Here is a 23,191-nt window from a genome sequence, read left to right as displayed (position 1 = left end):
TTGAGAATGCTTTTATAGGAACACAGCATAGAGAAACTTTATCCTGAGAAAGTAAAGTAAGTGTTTTTTGTTGTTGGCAAGGAGGTCTATTACAAAAGGAGATAGCTAGCCGTTAGCATTCCCATTTATTTCAATGTCAGTTGCCCGGCTGGCACAGGAATCCTGTGTGTTTGAAATGTTTGTGATTTAAGCCTTTTTTTGTTGCTTACAGCTACTTTTAAATTTCTGTCTGTGAATAAAATGCCTTTTTAACCCAAATGGTGTGAATAGAGCAGCTGGTGCCAACTGAAATATGCGAACTAGCTCAATCTTAAAGGGATAGTTCACCCAAAAATGAAAATTCGGTCTGTATTTACTCACCCTCATATTGTTCTAACCCTGTAAGACCTTCGTTCATCTTCAAAACACAAATTAAGATATTTTTGATAAAATCTGAGAGCTGGATCACTCCTGCATAGGCTTCTTAAGGGATTGAAGACATTGTTAAAATAGTCCAAGTGACTACAGTGGCTCAATCTTAACTTTACCAAGCGACGAGAACACTTTTTGTGCGCAAAAAAACTAAAATAACGACTTTATTCAACTATTAATTTCCTTCTCTGTGGGCCTCAAGTGAGTTTACTAGTGTAACAGCATAAGCTTCTGTTGTTGTACGTCACACGCATCACACAAATGACCAGCGTCAACCAATAGGGAGCCTACGTGTGACGTAGCTCTACGCTATCACACTACGTTAAATGACTAGAGGCCTACAGAGAAGGAAATTAATAGTTGAAATAAAGTCGTTATTTTTGATTGTTTTTGTACTCAAAAAGTGTTCTCGTCGTTTGATAAAGTTAAGATTGAGCCACTGAAGTCACTTGGACAATTTTAACGAAGTCTTTAATAACTTTTCTGGGCCGGCAAGTTTCAATCCCTCAAGAAACCTATGGACTAGTATGGAGGAGTGATCCAGCTCTCAGATTTCATCAAAAATGAAGATGAACGAAGGTCTTACGGGGTTGGAACAACATGAGGGTGAGTAAAAACTGACAGAGTTTTCATTTTTAGGTGAACTATCCCTTTAAATTCTGCATCTGTAAATGGCTGATATAGCAGTGTGCTAGTATGAATTCTGCTTTATAACTGAAACTGAGATGCAAAAAGAAAGTATAAACCATAAATATGTGGTAAGATGTTTTTGAAATAAAAAATAAATACTTTTAAGGCACTGGAATATTTTCAGATAATGTGGGAAGACGTATGGAAGAAAATGTGGTTCTTGATACATACACTGTAGTGAGCCAAACACTTTTTATATAACAAGAATATTTGGACATTTATAAAGGCAGGTTGTCGACTACATTTCTCCAGAAAGCAGCTTTTAGGTTGAAATACGACGGTTTTTTTTCTTGACATTACAAAATATGTATAGGAATGTATGGAAAAAAGCCTGTGGATGACTTTTGTGTCCAGATAAACAAACATTTTTTTTAACATGAGGTGCATTCAGTAGTTATTTAGCTAGCGTTAGCAGCTCTGCTCTTTGTGTTATTTAAATACCAAACCCACAATGATGTGAGATGTGGTCAATCAGATGCTCTTCACAACTGAATGCATTGTGGGCATTTGATGATGTGTCTAAACACAAAAAGGAAATGGAATATGCGTAATTGTGAAGTATAATCCATCGTTTAAAAAAAGGGCAATATCACATGAGCGTGACCCAAACGTTTGGTCCTGAGTTCATAAATTAAACATGTGCATTTGATACGACTGCATTAGAGCGACTGAGCTTTACACAACGTCCTTAACAAATACTGCATCCTGAGAGCAAACTGTTGGTAAGCACAACAACACACTGATGTCCAGAGTTTCAGAGGTGACCAGTTACCGAATACATTTAGAAAGGACGACAAACGCTTGCACAGATGAAAAGGAAGGGAATAAGACGGTTGGTCTCGTGTGTTTCTCATAAGTTCACATTTCTGTCAGAACAGTCTGCTGGGAAACTCAATGTTCACAAGCACTTTATTTCCCAACGCCAAACTCTCAGTTGAAGAAGGGGTCGATTTAACAGGGCATGCTGAAAGCTGTTTGCGGTCAGTGCCGAAGGAACAAGGATATCCCGCAAGTCCCAGTGGAAGCTCACAGTCTGTGTTTAAGGCAAGTGTGAGGCCTTTAGATTGGCGGCACAGGGGATGGCCTTTAACCCTGAAAAAACAATACAAAATCTGTGAATTACACAACTAAACGTTTTGATCGACTGTAGGAACATGCCGCAAACCTCTCACCATGTATATGGGCTTCAAATGGAGGTCAGTGCTTTCTGCAGACCACCTGCTGGAGGTGTAACTCGCTCTCCGCAGCAACGATTGGCAGCTTGTTTGTCAGGTGGTAGTTGATCAGGTGACTGATGCTCTCAAAAAGCATGTCTTTAGTCCGAACCTAATGGAAACGAACAATTAATACAAAGTTAAATAAAATCATATAAGATGTGGTGTAAAGGGATAGTTCTCCCAAAAATGAAAATTGGCCCATGATTTACATAAGTTAATGCATGATTTGCATAAGTTGCGCTTAGACTTAAAGGAGTAGTTCACTTTTAAAAATCAAATCATTCATTTTCTTTCTTCAGTCGAAATGAAATTAAGGTTTTTGATGAAAACATTCCAGGATTTTTCTCCATATAATGGACGTCAATGGGAACCAAATGGTTCAAGGTCCAAAAGACAGTTTCAGTGCAAACGGTTCAAAGGGCTTTAAAACGACACCAGACGATGAATAAGGGTCTTATCATGCGAAACGATCGCTCATTTAAAAAATAAATAACAAAGTTTAAGTTTTATAATCTCAAACGCTCGCCTTGCTCTGTTCTGTGATGCGCGTTTGTGACTCTCCTGTTCAAACTCGTTTATCAAAATGAACGAATCTTTTTTCAATAAACAAAATGAACGAATTGACTCTGGAAAAGATTTGTTCATTTTGATAAACGAGTTCGAACAGGAGAGCCATGAACGCGCATCACAGAACAGAGCAAGGCGAGCATTTGTGCTTATAAAACTTAAACTTTGTTATTTATTTATTAAATGAGCGATCGTTTCGCTTGATAAGAGCCTTATTCATCGTCTGGAATCGTTTAAAGCCCTTTGAACAGTTCAAAAGTCTCATTTGGACTTTGAACCGTTTGGTTCCCATTGAAGTCCATTATATGGAGAAAAATCCTAGAATGTTTTCATCAAAAACCTTAATTTCTTTTCGACTGAAGAAAGAAAGACATGGACATCTTGGATGAGATGAGGGTGAGTAAATCATCAGCAAAAGTTTTTTTAAAAGTGAACTACTCCTTTAAAAGCACTGCCATTATAAAGCTCAGAAGCGAGCTTTACAATAATTAGTTTGAAAGAAGAATGTCATATACTCGTGAGTAAATCATGGGCTAATTTTAATTTTTGGGTGAACTACTGTAAGTGATTTCATAATTCCCAAAAAGCTTGAAGCATCACTCACCACTCCTTCTGGATCCACCAGCAGCAGATGTTTGGGAAGCCCACACTGCATCCCAGTCAGGACATATTGGCCTGGGTTAGTGGCGCTGTCCCGCACCAGGAAATCCCCGTCTCGGCCCAGCAGATTCTCTGCGTCCCTGCGGCTCATCCGTCCGTGGTACCACATCTCCCGCCGGAGCTGGTCCTCTGTGGGTGCGACGGGGGCCCGGCGCCGTGGGGGACTCGGCCACTTGTCCTCCAGTACGCAAACTCCACTGGCCTCATGCAGACGCAGGGCATCCTCAAACGGCCCTGTGAGGTCAAGAACAGTACAATTTGTAGGATGAAGCGAGTTGTGTGCATTCTTCTTCTTGAGATGAATCAATTTCAGTCATTTGCAGTGGACTCACTCATATCAAAAATGTCTTTCTTCGGGCTCTCGGGTCTGCGTCCTCTTTGGGCGTCCATTGAAGCCTCCATGTTGTCCAGATTCTGCGTGTTAACGTACAGGTGTTCTTCATAATCGCGGCTGCCCTGAGGATGACCGTCTGCTCGCAGATAACCATCGGAAGTCAAACCTACAGAGAATAAACTCGTTACTAAATAACATCGCCGTTAGAAGGAAAAAAAATTGGTTAAAAAAAAAAAATGTTACTTCCAGCACCTTAAAGGAGTAGTTCACTTTTGAAAAAACCTTTGCTGATAATTTACTCTCCCCGTGTCATCCAAGATGTACATGTCATTCTTTGTTCAGATGAAAAGAAATTAATGTTTTTGATGAAAACATTCCAGCCCTTTGAACAGTTTGCACTGAAACTGTCTTTTGGACCTTGAACCGTTTGGTTCCCATTGAAGTCCATTATATGGAGAAAAATGCTGGAATGTTTTCATCAAAAAGCTTAATTTCCTTTCGACTGAAGAAAGAAAGACATGGACATCTTGGATGACATGGGGGTGAGTAAATTATCAGCAAAAGTTTTTTTCAAAAGTGAACTACTCCTTTAAATGTTAAAAAGCAACAAAACATCACAAAAGTAACAATACTGATAATTGACCACCAGGCGTCTCACTTGAGCTGCTGTTCTCCGTGTCCCAGTGCACTTCATAACACAAGTGGGTGGCAGGGAGGCTGCAAGCATCTCTTTTGGCTGGTGACCCCATCTAAAAGAACAATTTTATTTTCTAAATTATCTTTTTTTATTAGAAATTATAATACATTGTATAGTGTATATGTGTCCTCTAATAAAGTGTCTTATATGCTATGTTTCTTCTCAAAGTATAAAAAAAATAGATTTTTTGTTGTTGTGCAGAAGGTACTTATAGCAAATAGCATTCAAGTAGTTTTAAAAATAATCATCGATAATTGAAGAATTGCTAATTTCTTGCAGATGGCATTTCATTCTTTTATTTGCCTGACACAGTTAGCTTTATGCTAATACCACTCACGAAGTGAAAGGCCAATTTTAGTCCACAAACCACAAACTTCATGCTGTTCGTAACACATATCAAAGCAGGAATTTAACTAGACAACCATTAATAATAAAGTCAATTGTTTTACCTGAGCGGTTTTGCTCTGTGGTTGTGTGTGGACGTGACCCAGTAGGCCCGCAGGAGGCCTGAGCCTAGAGTCCACCACTCCCCCAACAGGAGGCTCCTTCCCTGGGATGCTGTTGTAGTAATCGTGCTCAGACGATTCCTCGTCCTCCCCCCACGCTGACTCCTCTGTTCGTATAGTCCTAAACATCAAATTAAGCTATTTAGCATGTTTGTGCATTAACATATTAGCTATCAGTGTAAAGGTAATTATATATTTAATTCAAACTGAATATATAAATCATAAATATATTTGCATTTAGTACTGAAATGTGCCAATAAAAAAGCTTATTTAGTATCTACTTAGGAGTTTAAATATATAGTAATGGTGCGTTCACGTGCTATGGAAAATATGATATTTTCCACTTGTGAACTGGTATTTACCAGTGTGTTGCGTTCAAGTGTAGTAATGTGATAAAAAGATGGAGATCCACACCTGTTATTTATTTAGCTAAAACTATTTTAGATTGCTTTAGTCATCTGCAAGAAAATGATTTATCAAAACTCTAACGGTAAATAATATGAATAGTACATATTTTTACCATTCACAACTCTTGTGTTGCTTTCCGCCATTTTGAAAAGGTCAAAGGTTATCTCAAGCAACTCGTGTATCAAAATATTCTACGAGTTGCCCAGTGGAAAATACCACATGAGGGGGTGTTTTTTTAATGTGCACTTTCCACGTCAGCTTTTGGTATTTACCATAATTACCACAGCACATGAACGCAGCATAATTATAGTCTTATTGTTCTTTTGCCAATTGCCAACCTAACCACAGGCTCTACTCTTCAGCACAATGACCCCAAAAACTTTAAAATTCTAAAATAATAGAACATTAAACACTAACAGATCGCCCCCTATATTAATATTGAGCAAAACTCATTAAATATCGCTTCATTTTAACATTTGCTCTCCTTTCAGAAGTCAGTCAGAAGCAAAGCATGCTGGGAACTAGAAATCTGTTGGAACTTATTCCATGAATGTGTGTGTATATACATTCACATTTATATGGGAACATGTATGTGCAATATTATATGTACAAACTTTGTGAATATTACATGTAATGATATTTTTGTCTTCATTTATAAATACTCAATATATATTTAAAATATTCATTAATATTTAGCCATACATGGTCAATGCATATATTGCAGTATATTGAAAAATATAAGCACTAGTTTTCCATATATGGAAATATACTATGTAATATATCACATCATATTTAGCAGTTCAAGTGAATTCGGAAGTGACTAATGTGCTAATGTAGCTTAGCAACATGCTAACAGCACACAACAGAGTTGTTTTCTATGTGTGCTGTTATTAAACATGAGTAACATCAGATCCATTTCAGTTACAGTAGGATCCTGTCTATATGGAGTAGACTTATAATAAAGACAAGAAAGAGCATTTAACAACAATGATTTACATTTAAATTGAAAGAAATGATTCATTTCTGATGTGAAACTGAGCAGGCTTGTGGTTTCTGAGAGCCCCTTAAATAATTTTAGCTTTAAATAACGGTCTGGATCAAAACGCGATGGCTATATGAAACACAAGCCGTGTGTATCCTGTTTCAATCTTGTGAAAACTCTTCAGAGCTGAAGTTTAACATTGACTGCAGATAAAACGATAGAGGAACTACTGTCATTTTCAAGTTTTGAAGCATCCAAAACAAAGGAAATTAAATGAATCTCACTTATCCATGGTGGTAATGGCTTTGGGTGGGCTGTGTAGGTACTGTTTGAACTGCAGTTCGAAGGCCTGGCCGATGGTACTGATCACATTCTGGGCAAGACCTTCACCGCACTCCAGGATGTGACACGCTAGAAGTAACATTACGCACATGTGAGAAATCAAGCCAAAATAATCAGAGGCACAAACAAAAGTGAAGGAAAATCAATGGGAAATGGAATTGGGGACATGACGCGAGCTGGGATCAAACCCATTTTTCCCAAACAAGCACCATAGCTCAATATGCGACAACTGAAGACCATAACTCTAACAAACACATTTTTTTGTTTTTGGCGTAATAGGCAAATGCAATAAAATAACATATATTTATATATTAGTAAAAATATAATAAAAATACCTCTTTGATTGACAGGGTCTTTGGCCACATAGGCGACGTAATCGGGTGTATCCTGCAACACACAATGAAATCAAGTCATCGTGTCGGAATTACATGTAAAGAGAAATGATATGAGCTTAAACATGTATTTTCGAGGCCTTACCGAGTCTCCACCAGAGGCAAAAGATATGGACTGCATGGGGTGATGGGCAATCACCTACATAAAGAGATGAAAAATTGTGATGTCTGCATCAATTCAAATTGTATTAATAAAAAATGACAATAAAATAAATAAATAAACAATGTCGGGGGAAAGTATGCAAAGCTTAAAGGGGCAATATTTACAATATTTAAGCTATATAAGAGCCACTCCACATCAGACTATTGTCATTCCCTCACAAACTACATTTCCCATAACTCCCTGCCCGGACTCCTCACCCATTATCACATTCACCTGTGTCTCATTATCTTGTTTAGCTCACCCCATATAAGCCTTGTTTTCTCATTCACTATCTGCAAAGTCGTGTTTAGTGTAACACTGCAATTGCGAGCATTCTCCTGGTTTTGTATCTCCTGTCCTGTTTTCTTGGTTTCCTCTGTTTTTGCCTATGACCCTTTGACCCTGTTGTTGTTTGGACTGATTACCCAGTGTTTTCGACTATGATTGTGGCTTACGCTTTCAATAAAACTGCATTTGGATCCTCAACCTTTGCGTCTCGGAGCAGTTCTGGACATATAATATATACAGTAATTTAATCAGAGTCCTAAAAAATGTTTTTTTTTTTTTTTTTATGTTTTGTTGAATTAACTAAATTGGTCAGACTTTAACCAACAAATGTATATAACTAGGAAAATCTAATTTAAGCAATTCAGTCAAAACAAAGAAAAGAATAGTATTATTTTACTGCAGTACTGCATAGGAACTTGAAATAAATCTGAATCTGTTAATTCACATGATTCATCTAAAATAACTGATTCACTAAACTGAATCAAAGTTACACAAGTAAGGAAAGGCAGTTTTGAAATGTTTGCTTATTATATGTGCTTGATCAGCTGCAGTCATGCCACTGAAAAATGTAGTTTTGTAGAGTTAGTGTAACTCCTCAACACCGTATAGGAATGATAATGTTGTGATAAATCGGTTGAGGGGTGAGGCTGATGTGAATTAAGGGGTTATCCTGTCTAGAGGGTCGACCTGTCGCGTGGTGGGGACGAGTAGACTCAAGCCATCAATGGAGATGTTGACACCGATGCTCATTCCAGCGAAACGTAGGTTACTCTTCCCCATGATAGACTGGAGGGTTTTGTTGGTGGTCTAAAATGGGCAGCAAAACAAGAATTCGGATATCACTGATTCTTCTCAGATTTGTGCTTGATTTAAAAAAAAGGGGGCCAAAAATGCAGTTTGCTCTTACTTTCTTCTTCCAGGCAGCTTTTCCTCCGGGTACAACTTCACACAACCTGTTGATGGCCTCCCTGTGTTTACACACACACACAAAGAGTAAGAGCACTATTAGAGGTTTTACCACATCTCATACACAGAAAACCCACAAAAAAACATTTCCCTTCTGTTTCAGTGCAACCGCTGTGTGAAAATAAGGCATGTGTCTAAGCCTAAGAATAAAGCTTATTCAAATATTGCAAGTGTATTGTCAGTGTATAAAATAAACAGAGCAAAGTGAAACAATAAATCATGGAGGGCACAAACTAAAATCAAATACAACAAATTAATAAAACAAAACAAAACACACGAGTTAAATCGATAAAGGAAATTATTTCAGCTCAACAATACGAAAACAAACCAAACAATTAAAAAAAAATAAAACCAAAATAAACACAATATTGTAAAATTGTTCTCAAATGAGAAAAGACCAAAACTCACAGTAGTGATGGGTGCCTTAAAGGAGTAGTACCCTTTAAACAAAAAAAAAAAAAAAAAAAAACTTTTGCTGATAATTTACTCACCCCCTTCTCACCCAAGATGTCCATGTCATTCTTTCTTCAGTCGAAAAGAAATTAAGGTTTTTGATGAAAACATTCCAGGATTTTTCTCCATATAATGGACGTCAATGGGAACCAAACGGTTCAAGGTCCAAAAGTCAGTTTCAGTGCAAACTGCAAACTGTTGAAAGGGCTTTAAATGATTCCAGATGATGAATAAGGGTCTTATCAAGCGAAACGAACGCTCATTTAATAAATAAATAACAAAGTTTAAGTTTTATAAGCTCAAATGGTTTCCTTGTTCTGTTCTGTGTGACTCTCCTGTTCGAACATAAACTTAGTTGTTGTTTTTTTTATTGTTTTGCTTGATAAGACCCTTATTCATCATCTGGAATCGTTTAAATCGCACTGAAACTGTCTTTTGGACCTTGAACCGTTTGGTTCCCATTGAAGTCCATTATATGGAGAAAAATCCTGGAATGTTTTCATCAAAAACCTTAATTTCTTTTTGACTGAAGAAAGAAAGACATGGACATCTTGGATGACATGGGGGTGAGTAAATTATCAGCAAAAGTTTTTTTTTTAAAGTGAACTACTCCTTTAACACGACTAATAAAACAACAAAAAAAGTGTAATTAGTGAAACAATTTCAGTAGCTGTGAAGAGTTTGGCAGAGGGGCATCATGGGTTGTGAGGTCAACAGCGGACGGAGTGACTTCGAAACACCAGCGAGCTATCAAATAGCCCATTAATAATTTAAAAGTCCCAACTGTCCCAGCAAAGGACTTTTCAGGGATTTTTTTCCCAATAAATGTTATAGGATAAGCATTAGAAAGTGTGATTGCTGTGTTTTGAGTTGCAAGATTATAATAATAATGATTATTCTAATTAATAATGTTCGCGCCTGTGTGTGTTTTGCCTCTTTGTTCTAATGGAAATTGCTTCTAGGCCACACTCCATGACAATGACAAATGAGAGAGCCCACCCACACTCCCTTTTTCCCTAGAGCACCGCAAATCAGCTGATTTACAAGCCGTTCGTATCTGCTGCAAAATAGATTCTGGCTAAATAGGCAGCCTGTTCCAAGCATTCCCATTATAACCATTATAATGTCATAACAGACTGCCGCTCTCCACTCAAAACAATCACTCTTCTCCAGTCATCCTTGTTTATCAACTCTACAGTAACTCCACCCCGTGCAATCTGCATCATCTAGGGCCCCAGAAGGCCTCCACAGTCATTAGTTGGAGTCGTTAATAATACATGGCTATATCACTCCGTCTCCATCTCGCCGGTGCTATCTGCACTTTAGTCCACTGTGGGCCATGGGGTTCGGGTTTCTGCTGATCGATGAGCAAGGGCAGGGAGAGGGACTCCACTGTTGCCCTCGGGAATCTGGAGCTCCGCCCCGTCACCCCCTACAAGAATGCACATGCTTGCACACATAGAAATAAATATATACCTAAGAGACCTAATGCAAGCGTGCACACTTACGTACGTTGAGACATGATTTGGCACACAAAAGGTGAACTGCAAAGTGATAATATATTGCTTGCATGTGAAATATCACTTAAATGTAAATTACGTATTAGTAAAATAAAAACGAGTTAAATCAAGGAACTTGTTTCTTATATATATATATATATATATATATATATATATATACATACATACATATATATATTAGGGCTGTCAAACGATTAATCACGATTAATCGCATCCAAAATAAAAGTTTGTGTTTACATATGTGGGTGCACTGTGTATTTTATATATATAAATACACACACATGCTTGTATATATTTAAGAAATACTTTCATGTATTTACTGTATATAGATTTATATATAATTTATATTACATATAAATATTTTATATTAAATAATTTTTTTTCTTTAATTTTTTAATTTTAATTTTTAATTTTAATAATTTTTATCTTTTATATTTCTTTTATTTAACGTTTATTTTGAATGCGATTAATCGCGATTGATTAATTTAATTTCGCGATTAATCGTTTGACAGCCCTAATATAAATATAAATATTTTATATATAAATAATATTTTTTCTTAAATATACATGCATTGGTGTGTATATATATATATATATATATATATATATATATGTCTACAAAATAATTATACACAGTGCACCCACATATATTATGTAAACACAAACTTTTATTTTGGATGCCATTAATCGTGATTAATCATTTGACAGCCCTAATATAAATATAAATATTTTATATATAAATAATATTTTTTTCTTAAATATACATGCATGGGTGTGTATTTATATATACAAAATAATTATACACAGTGCACCCACATATATTATGTAAACACAAACTTTTATTTTGGATTAATCGCGATTAATCGGTTGACAGCCCTAATATATATATATATATATATATATATATATATAGTAAATACAGCAAACTAATCTACACTAAACTAAGCATTGAGAGTGAGGTTATGATTTGAAACATGAGAAATGTCCAAAATAAAAAGATGAATAAAATAATACAAAAACTAAACTAAACAAAACATGGATGGTGTAATCTCAAATATAGAAATAAAACAATAATTGATAATAATAATACAATAAATACAACATTATTAGTTACATCAATCAAGGAAATTGTTTTGACAAAACATAACAAAGCAACACATGGAAAGTAAAGTATTTTTGATTAAAACAAATGAGAGGGGAAAAAAACCGCAACACATATAAAACATATAATAAAAAATAATAACATAGCAAAACAAAAAAAAATCATGGAGGGTGAGGTGAGGTATTTGTGTACAAATGTTTGTGCTTAAAAAAGATCTAGGTTCAGAAACATCCAAATAAAACACACTTTACCTGGTGACGTGTGTCCTTGTGCTGAAGTCCAAAGATCTCATCGATTTTAGAACCTCAATGCACCCCATGTACTGCAAAAAATAAAAATGAGAGCACAAAATTACACACATTACTTTCATTATACTTAATTAGTTTGAATTTCCCAGAGGTCATAATTGCTTCATGGAAATATGTATCTATATGATGTAGTCCATCTCTCTCTCTCTCACACACACACAAACACACACAAGGATGGTTTAACTGCACAATAATTGCAGCAGGGTGCATATGCGTCTTTAGCCTAACGCCGCATAATCACAGATAAATACTAAACGTATAATTGCAGAAAGACAGCTTGTTCTCGGCGGTTCTGATAAAGACGACATAATAGCTGTGCTGGGGAAGGTAATTACCGCGAAGTGTGAGGAGATTGACGGCAATAACCACATCATGACCGGTGGGGGTGGACTGGATAAGAGGTATTACTGCAGTCTGGCCCTTCTGGGACGTGGAAAGTGCTCGGATGAAGGTGTAGGGGAATATCTGTTCGGCAGTTATTCACTAATGCGTTCAAAAGGGTCACAGGAACACGTCGCAAGATGCCTACCCCCCCCACACTGACAATGCGACACATGTCTGAATAAAGGAGTTTGTGGTTACGGATGATTGTAGAAAGTAATCAGATCATTTTTGTTGTCTGAGGCACCTCGACCCAGAGCACAGGTCATGGTCTATGTTTGAGTCAAAGTGGTTTCCCTAGATATGACAGTTAGAAACTTAAAATGGAGGAAATCTCCAGCTTAAAGGGACAGTTCACCCAATCAAGAGAAGTCTGTCATTATTTACTCACCCTTATGAACAAAACAACACTGGACCCCACTGATTATGGATGAAAAAAGTCATGCAGGCTTGGAACAACATGAGGTGTGTAAATAATGACAGCATTTTCATTTTTGGGTGAAGTATATCTTTAAGACAATAGTTTTTTGATGTTGTTCTTGAAATCAGCATCCTCTGTGTTTGCTTCTTCAACAAATACTGTACAAGTGTGCATTGGGGAAGTCCCGAAGAACTGATTATGACCTTAAAAATTTTCTCTATGAACATTGCATTCATGTTTTCTGCAATCACTACTTTTCTCTTAAAGGGAGAGTACACACAAAACTGAAAAAAATCTCAGATGTACTCACCCTCATGTCGTTCTAAACCTGTATGACTGTCTTTCTTCTGTGGAACACATATAATGATAATATAATGAAGGTCAGTGGGGTCCAAAACAACACTGATCATCCACAAATGAAAGACAGTCAAGAGTTGGAGGCAGAGGAAATTAGATTGGGTGTACTGTCCCTTTAAGTTTTTTTTTTTTTTTTTTTTTTTTAAAGAGCATGTCTTGACACCGGCTCATTTATATCTAAGCAAGCAATTGCATACTTCTTAACTACGTTAGTCAGCAGCTGGAAGTATTCAATCAGTGTAATGAATCATCTTCCTTTTCTTTTACAGCATCTCTTTTGCTTCCTCTCTCTCTCTCAAAGCCCTCATTGTCGGCCAACATGCGGTGTGATAAATGAATACACTCCATACAGCAAAATCTGCAAATAAATATACACATACATGTCTAATTAGAGGCAGAACATCATTCAGTGATGTCACATGCATTGTAGCTGGTGTTTCAGCAGTGAAGGTACTAGAAATTTAATTTCATGGGAACAAATTATAGACTATGTTTTGAGGATAGCAAACTGCAGATTTTGCTGTAGGACAGCGTTACTTTAAGGAAGCAAGATATATATATATATATATACACACACTGTTATTTATAACAGAGGGGGGTTGCCTAGAAAATGTTTGCACTACGAAAATGACCAGTGAGGTTTATACTTCCTGTATATGAGGTGAAGAGTAATAAAGATGTGTGCTTCTTTTAAATTTCTATTCCTTGAAGTCTTTTGTTCTTAGAAATGTTGTCATCTAGGAATAAGACAAACTAGTCTAAGTTTAAAACCAACTTCCTCTTCACCCACGGAAATGCAGATTATAATAAATAAAGAAATGACATGCTTTTGCGTAGCATATGTTTTAGCACAGTTGTAGGCAAACTAAAATCCCTTTATTTATGGTATACCAACATGCCATAGTGTTATTTGGCTAACTGCCCCCTCCATGCCTGTTTCCTCTGCTACACATGTGATACAAATGACTGTGATTAAACGTAATTGAATAAACGAATGAATGGTGCCTGTGTAATGCAATTAAGGAGCGTGCGCAGGCCCAGTCTGAGTTCTTGGAGAGAGGGCCAGAGGGTTGAGAAACTGGGTTGAGAGAGGATCACTGTCATTGACGTCAAATAGTCTGCCAACATTTATAACCCTTGATTGACTAAGATGCAGCCCAGAGCTGAAGATATTGACTTATATCCACAGCATCTCTTATTGGTGAGCCTACACTGTTTCACAGACAGATAAATTGTCTACTTCAACATTACCAACTAAGTAAACAATAAATCAAATACGTTTGCAATGTTTATTGAACGTGAGCTTAAAGAACTCGAATTTGCTAATGCTAGGCTAATTCCATTATTATTCCCAAGAGAAAACGCATGCACATAAACCCGTATTGATCCCAAAATGGACATTTGGGAATTGCTGAAATCAAATATACATTCTGAATATAAAAACGCATCTTGAGTCGTAAACAATAAGCCACCCTCCACCTCCCTTCAGTTCTAGTTTAGTTGTTTACATCTGCAGTTTGTTTATCCACGCCTCCCCCTTGCTCTGACGCAGTACCACACAAAGCAATATATCTGGATTAAATTATATATTCCTCCTTCCTCCTCAGGCAACTGCACCCTGTCATAACCGATACACCGCAGTGAACAGAACCCCATTGTTCTCATATCATAAGCAGTTTTGCCTGACCTCAGCTTTTGAAAGGACAAGATGTTGCAGTTGTTTGTAAGCTGCAAGGGGAGTCAAATCTCTCTCCGCGTCTTCAGAGCTGCATTAGGTGGTGCGATGAATGTAAATGAACGATTATTGATACCACCACAAAGCAGACCTGCAAAATAACAGATTGAGATTTCAAGATGATAAGCAGGGGACTCACCCTGACAATGTACGATGCTCCTGTGCTGCTGATCTTTACGTCTGGGTGCAACCACCCCTGCGAGGGCTTATTGATGAAGCTGCCCTTCTGGGTAAAGTTATCTCCCAGCCATATTCCCTCCACCCTGTTCCTCCGGTTCATCCCGGTCCTGAAGCTCCCAGATCCACCCGGACTCCCCTCGGTGGCCCCTGCACTGGACTCTCTTGGACTTGCCCTCTGCCTCCTGGCGGCCTGTAGGGAACAGGGACCCATACAAACAGGGTCACAAGAGTTGAACACAGCTGCAAGACTTGCCACAGGACCACTGGGGGCGGTCGCCCCACCAAAAGCCGTAGCAGGGGAACTATCGGTTGGAGGCGCCCTGCTGGATTCCTTGCCGGAATTGGAGCCGGAGCTGCTATTGGACGGGCTACGGCTGAGCAACGAGTTGGAAAACTTCCATTGGGGCATCTTGGGAATGAGCATGCAGAAGGTGGTGGTCCCGTCCTGCTCGGCGTCCAGCCCGGGTGAGTCGGCCAGAACTTGGGCCGAAGGCGGAGGAAGGGCAGCGGTCTCCAGGGGCGGCAGCTCCAAGCCAGGCGCGGACGAGGAGGCCACCGACGTGGCCACCATCTTCCCGCTCATGGCTAGGCTCTGCATCAGGTCTTCGGAGGAGGTCACAGAGTCGTTCCGGAAGCGGCCATACTTGGGCTTAAGTAGCATGCCCGGAGGAGCGGTCCAGAGCGGAGAGGACAGTGGGGGGAAGAGGGAGGGGAAGGGGGGATGGCAAGGGAAAGGGAAAAGGAAAGATGGAAGAAAAGGAGAAATCCACAAGGTTCTGTGTGGACTGTGGACTCAGTCTAGCCCTGCGTCCTCTCTCTCTCTCTCTCTCTGCTTTCTGACAGTTTCTCTGTCCCTTACTGTGGCTTGCTTAATCCCTCCCTCTCTTCTTCATTCCCTCTCTCTCTCTCAGCCCAGCTTGCCCCCACTCTCTTGATGATGTCATAGTGTTATGGTCTGTCTATTAGCCCTGCCCAACCCAGACAACATTAGCTAATACACATCTGCCTGAGCACCTCCTTACAGCATATTGCGCTTACATGTACAAAGCCATTCAGTCCTGCAGCATTAGCTAAAGGTGATGTGTGCTGTTTTGAATGCTACAATACTTTCCCCTATCCCTTTGAAAGATGTAAATACTGTGGCGCTATTAAAAGATCACCTTTTTATTTGAGCATCCCAACAACTAGCCCCACTCAACAGCACTGACGTGAGTTCCGCCGAGAGATAACAGTTGTTTATCCAGTTTTCTTTGGTGATGATAGTAGTGCATACATTACTGACTCATTGGACTCGTTTCATTGGATCAAGGTTAGCATATGACAGTTTGCCCCTGCTGGTGAATATTGTAACTACACCATCTGGCAGCAAAAACTTTTTTCACCATATCTAGTTATCGATAATAATTTGTTATAGTAGATGTTTTACCAGTACCTAATTTTCACCTACAAATGTTAGTTTTTCTTCAGGGAATGTCAGTGGAGTCCAATGTTGTTTGGGCCCCAACGCTTTTCAAAAAAAAACGTATTTTGTGTTCCAGAGAAGAAACTTAAGGGTTAGTAAATGAAGATGAAAATTAATCATCTTTTTCAGTTGAACTACCTCTTAAACCATGGAATTGACTTATATTTTTACTCATCTGCTGCCTTTTACAGTATATTACAGATTAGGATAGTCACTCACTTGTAAAAGGCTTGGGACTTTACCAGTTAAAGAGATACTCCACTTTTTTTTTGGAAATAGGCTCATTTTACAACTCCCCCAAAGTTAAACAGTTGAGTTGTACCGTTTTCGAATCCATGCAACCGATTTTTTGATATTTAGAAGAATATTAGTAACCAGACAGTTTCTGGTCTTGCTGACTTCCATAGTATATTTGTTTTACCTACTATGGAAGTCAATGAGACCAGAAACTGTCTGGTTACTGATATTCTTCTAAATATCAGAAAATCAGCTGAATGCATTTGAAAATGGTAAAACTCAACTGGGGGAGTTGTAAAATGAGCCTATTTCCAAAAAAAAAGTGGAGTATCCCTTTAAGCAATTACAATTGAGATGAACTGGAATGATAGTGGTAGCTTTCTTTAAGATTTATGCAAATTAACAATTAGAGTAAAACACCAAGGCCAACAGTATAATATCTAAGTATCTTATTACACAGTGCACATGTACGAGTACTCAAAAAGATATCAAGGCATCTTTTACATATAGAATAAAATAGAATACCTCACAGCAGCATTACTTGCTTCTCCATCCAAACTGTGATCTTCATATTGCTGCACTATGGATAATATAACGATTGTTGAGACTTTCTCTGCTCTTCTCTTGCTGTCGAAGTCACGAAAACATCTGAGTTGTCACATTTACAGGACTTGCGCAAGACGTGGTGCCTCTTCCCTCTGCTCTGACGTCACTTTTTTCACAACTGCCCAAAAAGTAAACGCAAAGACTCCACCAAATAAACAGGAAGCACTTAAAATACTCGATGTTCCGTTAACGTTGCCTATGTGTGCAGACTATTTTGGTGGAAACCTACGTTTTGTGGTGTTGACAAAGCCTCGTGCTTGCTTCATGACTCACATATGACTTTTTTAATTTTTCAAAATCAACAGCTCTTGGGTAACCTCTCCAAGGTGTTGCGGAGAGATTTTGTTGTTTTTCCATTTGTCACATGCATTACGCGCCTGGCTGGGGTAATTTTGGCTTCAAGAATGGGGTCATCGGGACCATTTGCAATTAGTGAGAGTGCACGTGCAGGGTCACAGTCTGGATCAATATCTTTGCTAAAAGCAAAACCACAAAAGAGTGCATAAAAGCGGGAAAATGAGAAAACAAGGCTACATCACACATTCAATCGGACCCATCCTTCATATTTACCCTCATGTCACCATTCCCTTAATTAATTAATTATCGTGAATTGTTGCACTAAATCAACAATGCACCGAGGGCTACTGTGTGATCTCAGACTGCAAGATGTCTAATGTTGTTTGGGCCCCAACACTTTACAAAAAATCTTATTTTGTGGTCCAGAGAAGAAGGGTTAGTAAATGAAGATGAAAATTGATCATCTTTTTCAGTTGAACTACCTCTTAAACCATGAAATTGACTTATATTTTTACTCATCTGCTGCCTTTTACATTATGTTACAGATTAGGATAGTCACTCACTTGTAAAAGGCTTTGGGACTTTGCTTTTTTTTTTTTAAATAAGTGGGATCATAAAAATAATCTTGACATAACAGACATTTACATATATTCAACCAGAGAAAAATTAAAATTGAATTTATACATAATATCATCCCATTGAAAAGTTTACATGCCCTAGGTTTTTAATATTGTGCGTTGCCGCTTCAACCATTCAGAGTTGAAATCAACAAATTATTTTATATAATTTTTTACAATTTCTTTTTAAATTTGATCTCTTATTTTAAAAAAAAGTAATATAAATGCCCTTCTGAACGATTTTTTTTTTTTTTTTTGTAAATGCATGTAAAAAGTGGGATTTGTACACTGGTGAGAGGAACTGTACATTAATATGGTACTAAACACATTTGACACAAAACTTTTAGGGATTTCCACTTATTTTCTCTGGTCCTGAAAAACCCAGCACTAGAACATGTTTGACCACTGTACTTACAAACAAGGTAATTTTACCCAAATGTTAAAGCTACACTGTGTGGTTTTTACCCCCATCTAGTGGTGAAAATGTATATGACCATCCAGCGAATATTAGTTTCTGTTCTTCTCAATTCCGATTTCGTTATAACTTATAAAATAAGTAATTCGTTACTTACTTATATTCGTTATAAAATTAACATGGCTCCCGGTTCGACCTCGTCCATGAGTGTTAACTTAAATGTAAACGTGAAAGGCGAAACTTGAAATAATGGGTATGTCCCTCTTTGGCTAATGTATTTTCAAGATGGAGGGGAAACATGGCTACCGACATTAGAACCCCTTACCCGTATGTATTTTCATTTTTTTTTCATTTTCATTTCATATTATACACTCACGAGAATACTTATGAAGTAAATATACATTAATGAGCACATATTTTTGAAAGAACTAAGTGTTTTTAGCTAAGAATAAACTAAAAGAGTTACACAGTGTAGTTTTAAGACAAAGATAATCATTGATTACAGCAGTTTTCACTATATGTGACGACATAAATCATGAATGTAGTGGGAAAAAAACTGCATGTTACATTATTTTGTGCCAACGTGGAAAATTAAGTACTACTTTTAAATCTGATAAAAAATATTCCAACTGAGTAAAAGTCACATGTACATAAATAGATCAATGCCAGACAGCAGGTGACATGCACCACGAGTTCATTAACGTTTTATCATGACATTAAACATCAAATTGTGGTCAATGTGGGTGAATGTGCCATTTTAATATCTGTATTCTTTAAAAAATACTATCAAATGAAAATACATCCTCCACATGGCAGGTATTTACCACATCCTCTTTAAGTATTTGTAGCAATGCACCACAAAATGCTATTACTAAATATATTCATAGAGAAAGATTAAATATATACATGAAACACAATCATACAGTAACTCACCAAATCTAGTGCTGCTGTAGGTTGCAACGCACACAAGCATCAAAACACATGCAAACGTATGTGTTTGAATGGAGAGGAAGGGTAACAGCACATTAGAGTCGACAGATGTGAAGTTTGAGCCCGAAGGGTGAGAGAAACCACTCAAACCAACACAGGCTAGAACCATCTGTCCTTGTTCAGGAACCCACAGCATCACAAAAACACACCTCCTGCAATGGCATGCCCAATCATGTTACTGATGTATGCACTTTAACACAAGTGTCAATATTTGTTAAGTTGAAAAATGCTTAAACAACTTAACTTACTAATGGTAGATGCTGCTAAGAGTTGTCGAAAGGTGGCACCTCAGTGAAAAAAAAAGCATATTTAAATTTGTATCGGTAATATATGCACAAAAGCATTCCTCATTCGAATTCAAAAGTTATTACACGTTACTTGTAAAGCGGAAACTGTGTAATTCATTAACAAAAGAGTCACTGAGGTTAACCTTTAGTTAAAAGTTCTAGCAAGCTTGAGTCGTTTTCTAAAACAACAGAGTACAGCATAAAAAGTGTGTTCTACACAGCATGGCATCCAAAATACACTATGTATATTACTGCACACACAAAGAGCAAATCATTTGTCATTTAAACTGATGACTAATGCATTGAGGAGTGAAAAACAAACAATAAAGAGACTTTCTGATGCCTTCTTCGCTTGGCTGTATACTTCATTGTGTACTGAAACGATATGCGCTTGTTAAAAAGGTCACAGGAACACTGTGGTCAAATCAGCAGCCCTGACATTAAGTTAAAGCATCTGAAAAAAAGAGACGACAACAAACTAAAGAAGAAAAAATGGAGCAAACCTCGGGCACCTCAAACAATTCGATCTAAAATTTGTCCTTTTTTGTATTTTCAAATGTTCAAAAAGAGGAACTATTATCTAAGAACAAAGCTTGAAACATTGTTAAGAAATTCTTTGATTTTGTGAATTAACTAGGCTACTTATTGGAAAAATGCGATGCTTGTATTTTTGTTAAAGCACTTCTTTTATTTAGGAGTTGCTTATACTTTTAGTTATGTGTTACCAATCTAATTCCTGTGGGTGTTTTGCTCTTTGTAAACTGTATTTTTTTGTGGATAGTTAAGTCGCACCATATCTTTCAAGCATCGTTCCGTATCAGATTTGGTATAAGAGTTACCGGTAGCTACACCAAGCTATCACACTTGTCTGATTTTAACAGATACAGGCCTGCATGATTTCACAGTGGTTGCACTTACAGGCCTTAGTTAACTTTTGCAACATTACTGGTGCAGCCATCTTCAGACAAAACAATGGCTCTGATATATTTTGAGAAATTTCAGTGCAAGTTAAAACAGCTCAAACAGTCTTGTGGCTGTACTCGAAACAGTGTGTATTGTAGTTTGTTCCTCCATTGACCTCCATTGTAAACACAAGATTTTTTGAGGGATGGGCGAAATTACTCTCTGTAGAAAATTGTATTGAAATGTAAATTCAAAATACATTGCTTTACACCATATTTGAAAAACGGTGTGTAATAATTTTCTCTAAAACATACAGGGTAATAGAGAACTTTAGGAGGAGACTATCATTTCTCATTTGCCATCGTTTGATATGAGACAAGATAAATGTAAAAAATGCTGTCAAAAACTTTTTGGCGTAAAGAGAAGGTTAACACGGATTACCACTGTCAAATCATATTATATAAGGTCATCAAAGTAAATTACTGTGTAGTAAGTCTACAAAAACAGCATACTACATACACATCATTGGGTTTCACACTTCTGTCTCACACTTACTTTCACGCGCCTGGAAACGACTACCGAGTAAACAAAAAAGGCCTACAAAACATTTTCTTGTATAGAAGATCTCAAGAGATGCTTTCAGACAAAACAAAAGAAGAATAAAACAGGCACTGACTAAATAAATCAGTTTGAGTGTTTTGCACACTTTACCAGACCTAAGACCAAGTAACAGGTCCAGACCCATGCATCTCAATGGCTCTAACTACTTCACGCGTGCACGCCAGTGAATCAAACGCAGGCGCGCGCTGAGGGGGCGGGGCCTAAACGGCGAGTGACTCCGTCAACCTATCAGAGGCGTGCGAGGGACCGTTTGAGTTCAAACCTGAAGCGGCGCCCTTTACAGGAAAACATTGACGCTCTGTGACGACCGTCCGCGAGTTTTTCCGGCATTTCGCATTGGATTTTGTCTAAAATTAACATTTACCCACAATGTCTTCTACGAAAAAGCAGATTTACTATTCCGACAAGTATTCCGACGAGGAATACGAGTACAGGTGAGGAATTTCACTCGTTTTTTCACTTAGTTGTTCGCTTCAGTTTCGTGGTGACGTGATAACTTGCTTCATGATGGCTGTTATTATGTCATTTGGCTGTTTCACATTAAAAACATCCGCAAATGATTGAAAACTGTTTGTTTAAAACGTATTTTCCAGGTTCTGTCGTCATTGCTGAGTTATATTGCGTGAAAAACTTTTTAAAAAGCTATTTAGTCATACTAAAATATGTAGGTCAAAATGACATAACGTTACCACTGTCCCTCTCCTTCCATATAGACATGTTATGCTTCCCAAGCAGCTTTCCAAGCTGGTGCCGTCGTCCCACTTAATGTCAGAGGAGGAATGGAGAGGACTGGGAGTCCAGCAAAGTCAGGGCTGGATCCATTACATGATCCATAAACCAGGTTAGTACTACTTACCTTACTTTGACAGCTTAATTACTGTCTAGGTTGGCAGTTCTCATATTTTGAGACACATTTTACTAGGTGTTGTGTGTGAAATTGACCCAAGTAGTGTCAGCATCAGCAAACGCTGCCTATATTCTCCAAAAACCATGATTCCACTCTTTTTATACAGAGCCCCACATTCTGCTATTCCGAAGACCGCTTCCCAAGGAATGAAATTTCAAGACTATCATCGGAAGTTAAACTACATGGTTGGATCTGACCATAAGTGCATTTCTTTCCAAAAGTTGTGATTTGTATATAAGTTTTATTATTTGCAGATCAGTGGTAATGAAATGTTACTCCTCCTCCCCCTTTCATTCGGAGAACCGATGGCAGCAGGGAGCCCCGGGGGAATTGGCTGCCTCCTCCAAAGTGTTTTATTTAGATCTACACACTGAAGTCATGTAAAATAAGTTGGATGGTGTTTCAGGTCAAGTAATCGCCCCAGTCGTGATTCGTGAATAGAAGGACTAGTTTTTGTTGTACACTACTATGCTTTTTGTTGCTGAACTGCTTTTGTTAACATCTCCACCTTGTATTTTGAGCAGTCAACATGTGTTTGTTCAATTGTTGTTGACAAATCAATAAATTTTATTTTTATTAGCTCACTTGCATCCTCATTTGTAATCAGTGTTACGTGACATTAAATAATGACATAATCAATATTTGTTCATTTAAAGCGACAGCGGATACTATAGAAAATGTTTTTTTTTAAAATAGACATCACACTATACATAAAAATCTAGCTGGTAATATACATGCTGGTATATATATATATATACACACACAAAATTTAATATATATATCCAAGAAC

At 37.7% G+C, this 23,191-nt stretch overlaps 2 protein-coding genes across 2 annotated transcripts; one reads left to right on the top strand and one right to left on the bottom strand.

Annotated features, from left to right (window-relative positions):
- Positions 1-1,274: 1,274 nt before the first annotated feature.
- Positions 1,275-16,797, bottom strand: shc2 (SHC (Src homology 2 domain containing) transforming protein 2). The gene is made up of 13 exons (XM_039695043.2): positions 15,019-16,797; positions 11,929-11,999; positions 8,544-8,604; positions 8,324-8,443; positions 7,292-7,345; positions 7,150-7,201; positions 6,757-6,883; positions 5,026-5,203; positions 4,538-4,628; positions 3,878-4,045; positions 3,490-3,779; positions 2,274-2,427; positions 1,275-2,193 (listed from the first exon to the last, which is right to left on the bottom strand). The coding sequence occupies exons 1-12, from the start codon at positions 15,718-15,720 to the stop codon at positions 2,299-2,301; spliced, it is 2,043 nt and encodes a 680-aa protein (XP_039550977.2). The 5' UTR covers positions 15,721-16,797; the 3' UTR covers positions 1,275-2,193; positions 2,274-2,298.
- A 4,962-nt stretch (positions 16,798-21,759) lies between these two features.
- cks2 (CDC28 protein kinase regulatory subunit 2) lies at positions 21,760-22,985 on the top strand. Its single transcript, XM_039695052.2, has 3 exons — positions 21,760-21,928; positions 22,208-22,335; positions 22,508-22,985. The coding sequence occupies exons 1-3, from the start codon at positions 21,864-21,866 to the stop codon at positions 22,549-22,551; spliced, it is 237 nt and encodes a 78-aa protein (XP_039550986.1). The 5' UTR covers positions 21,760-21,863; the 3' UTR covers positions 22,552-22,985.
- Positions 22,986-23,191: the final 206 nt, after the last annotated feature.

This window comes from Pimephales promelas, chromosome 2 (assembly GCF_988280905.1).
Source record: "Pimephales promelas chromosome 2, fPimPro1.hap1.1, whole genome shotgun sequence".
Taxonomy (NCBI): Eukaryota; Metazoa; Chordata; class Actinopteri; order Cypriniformes; family Leuciscidae; genus Pimephales; species Pimephales promelas.
Note: the sequence above shows the minus strand (reverse complement) of the source record. Positions and strands in the feature narration are given on the sequence as shown.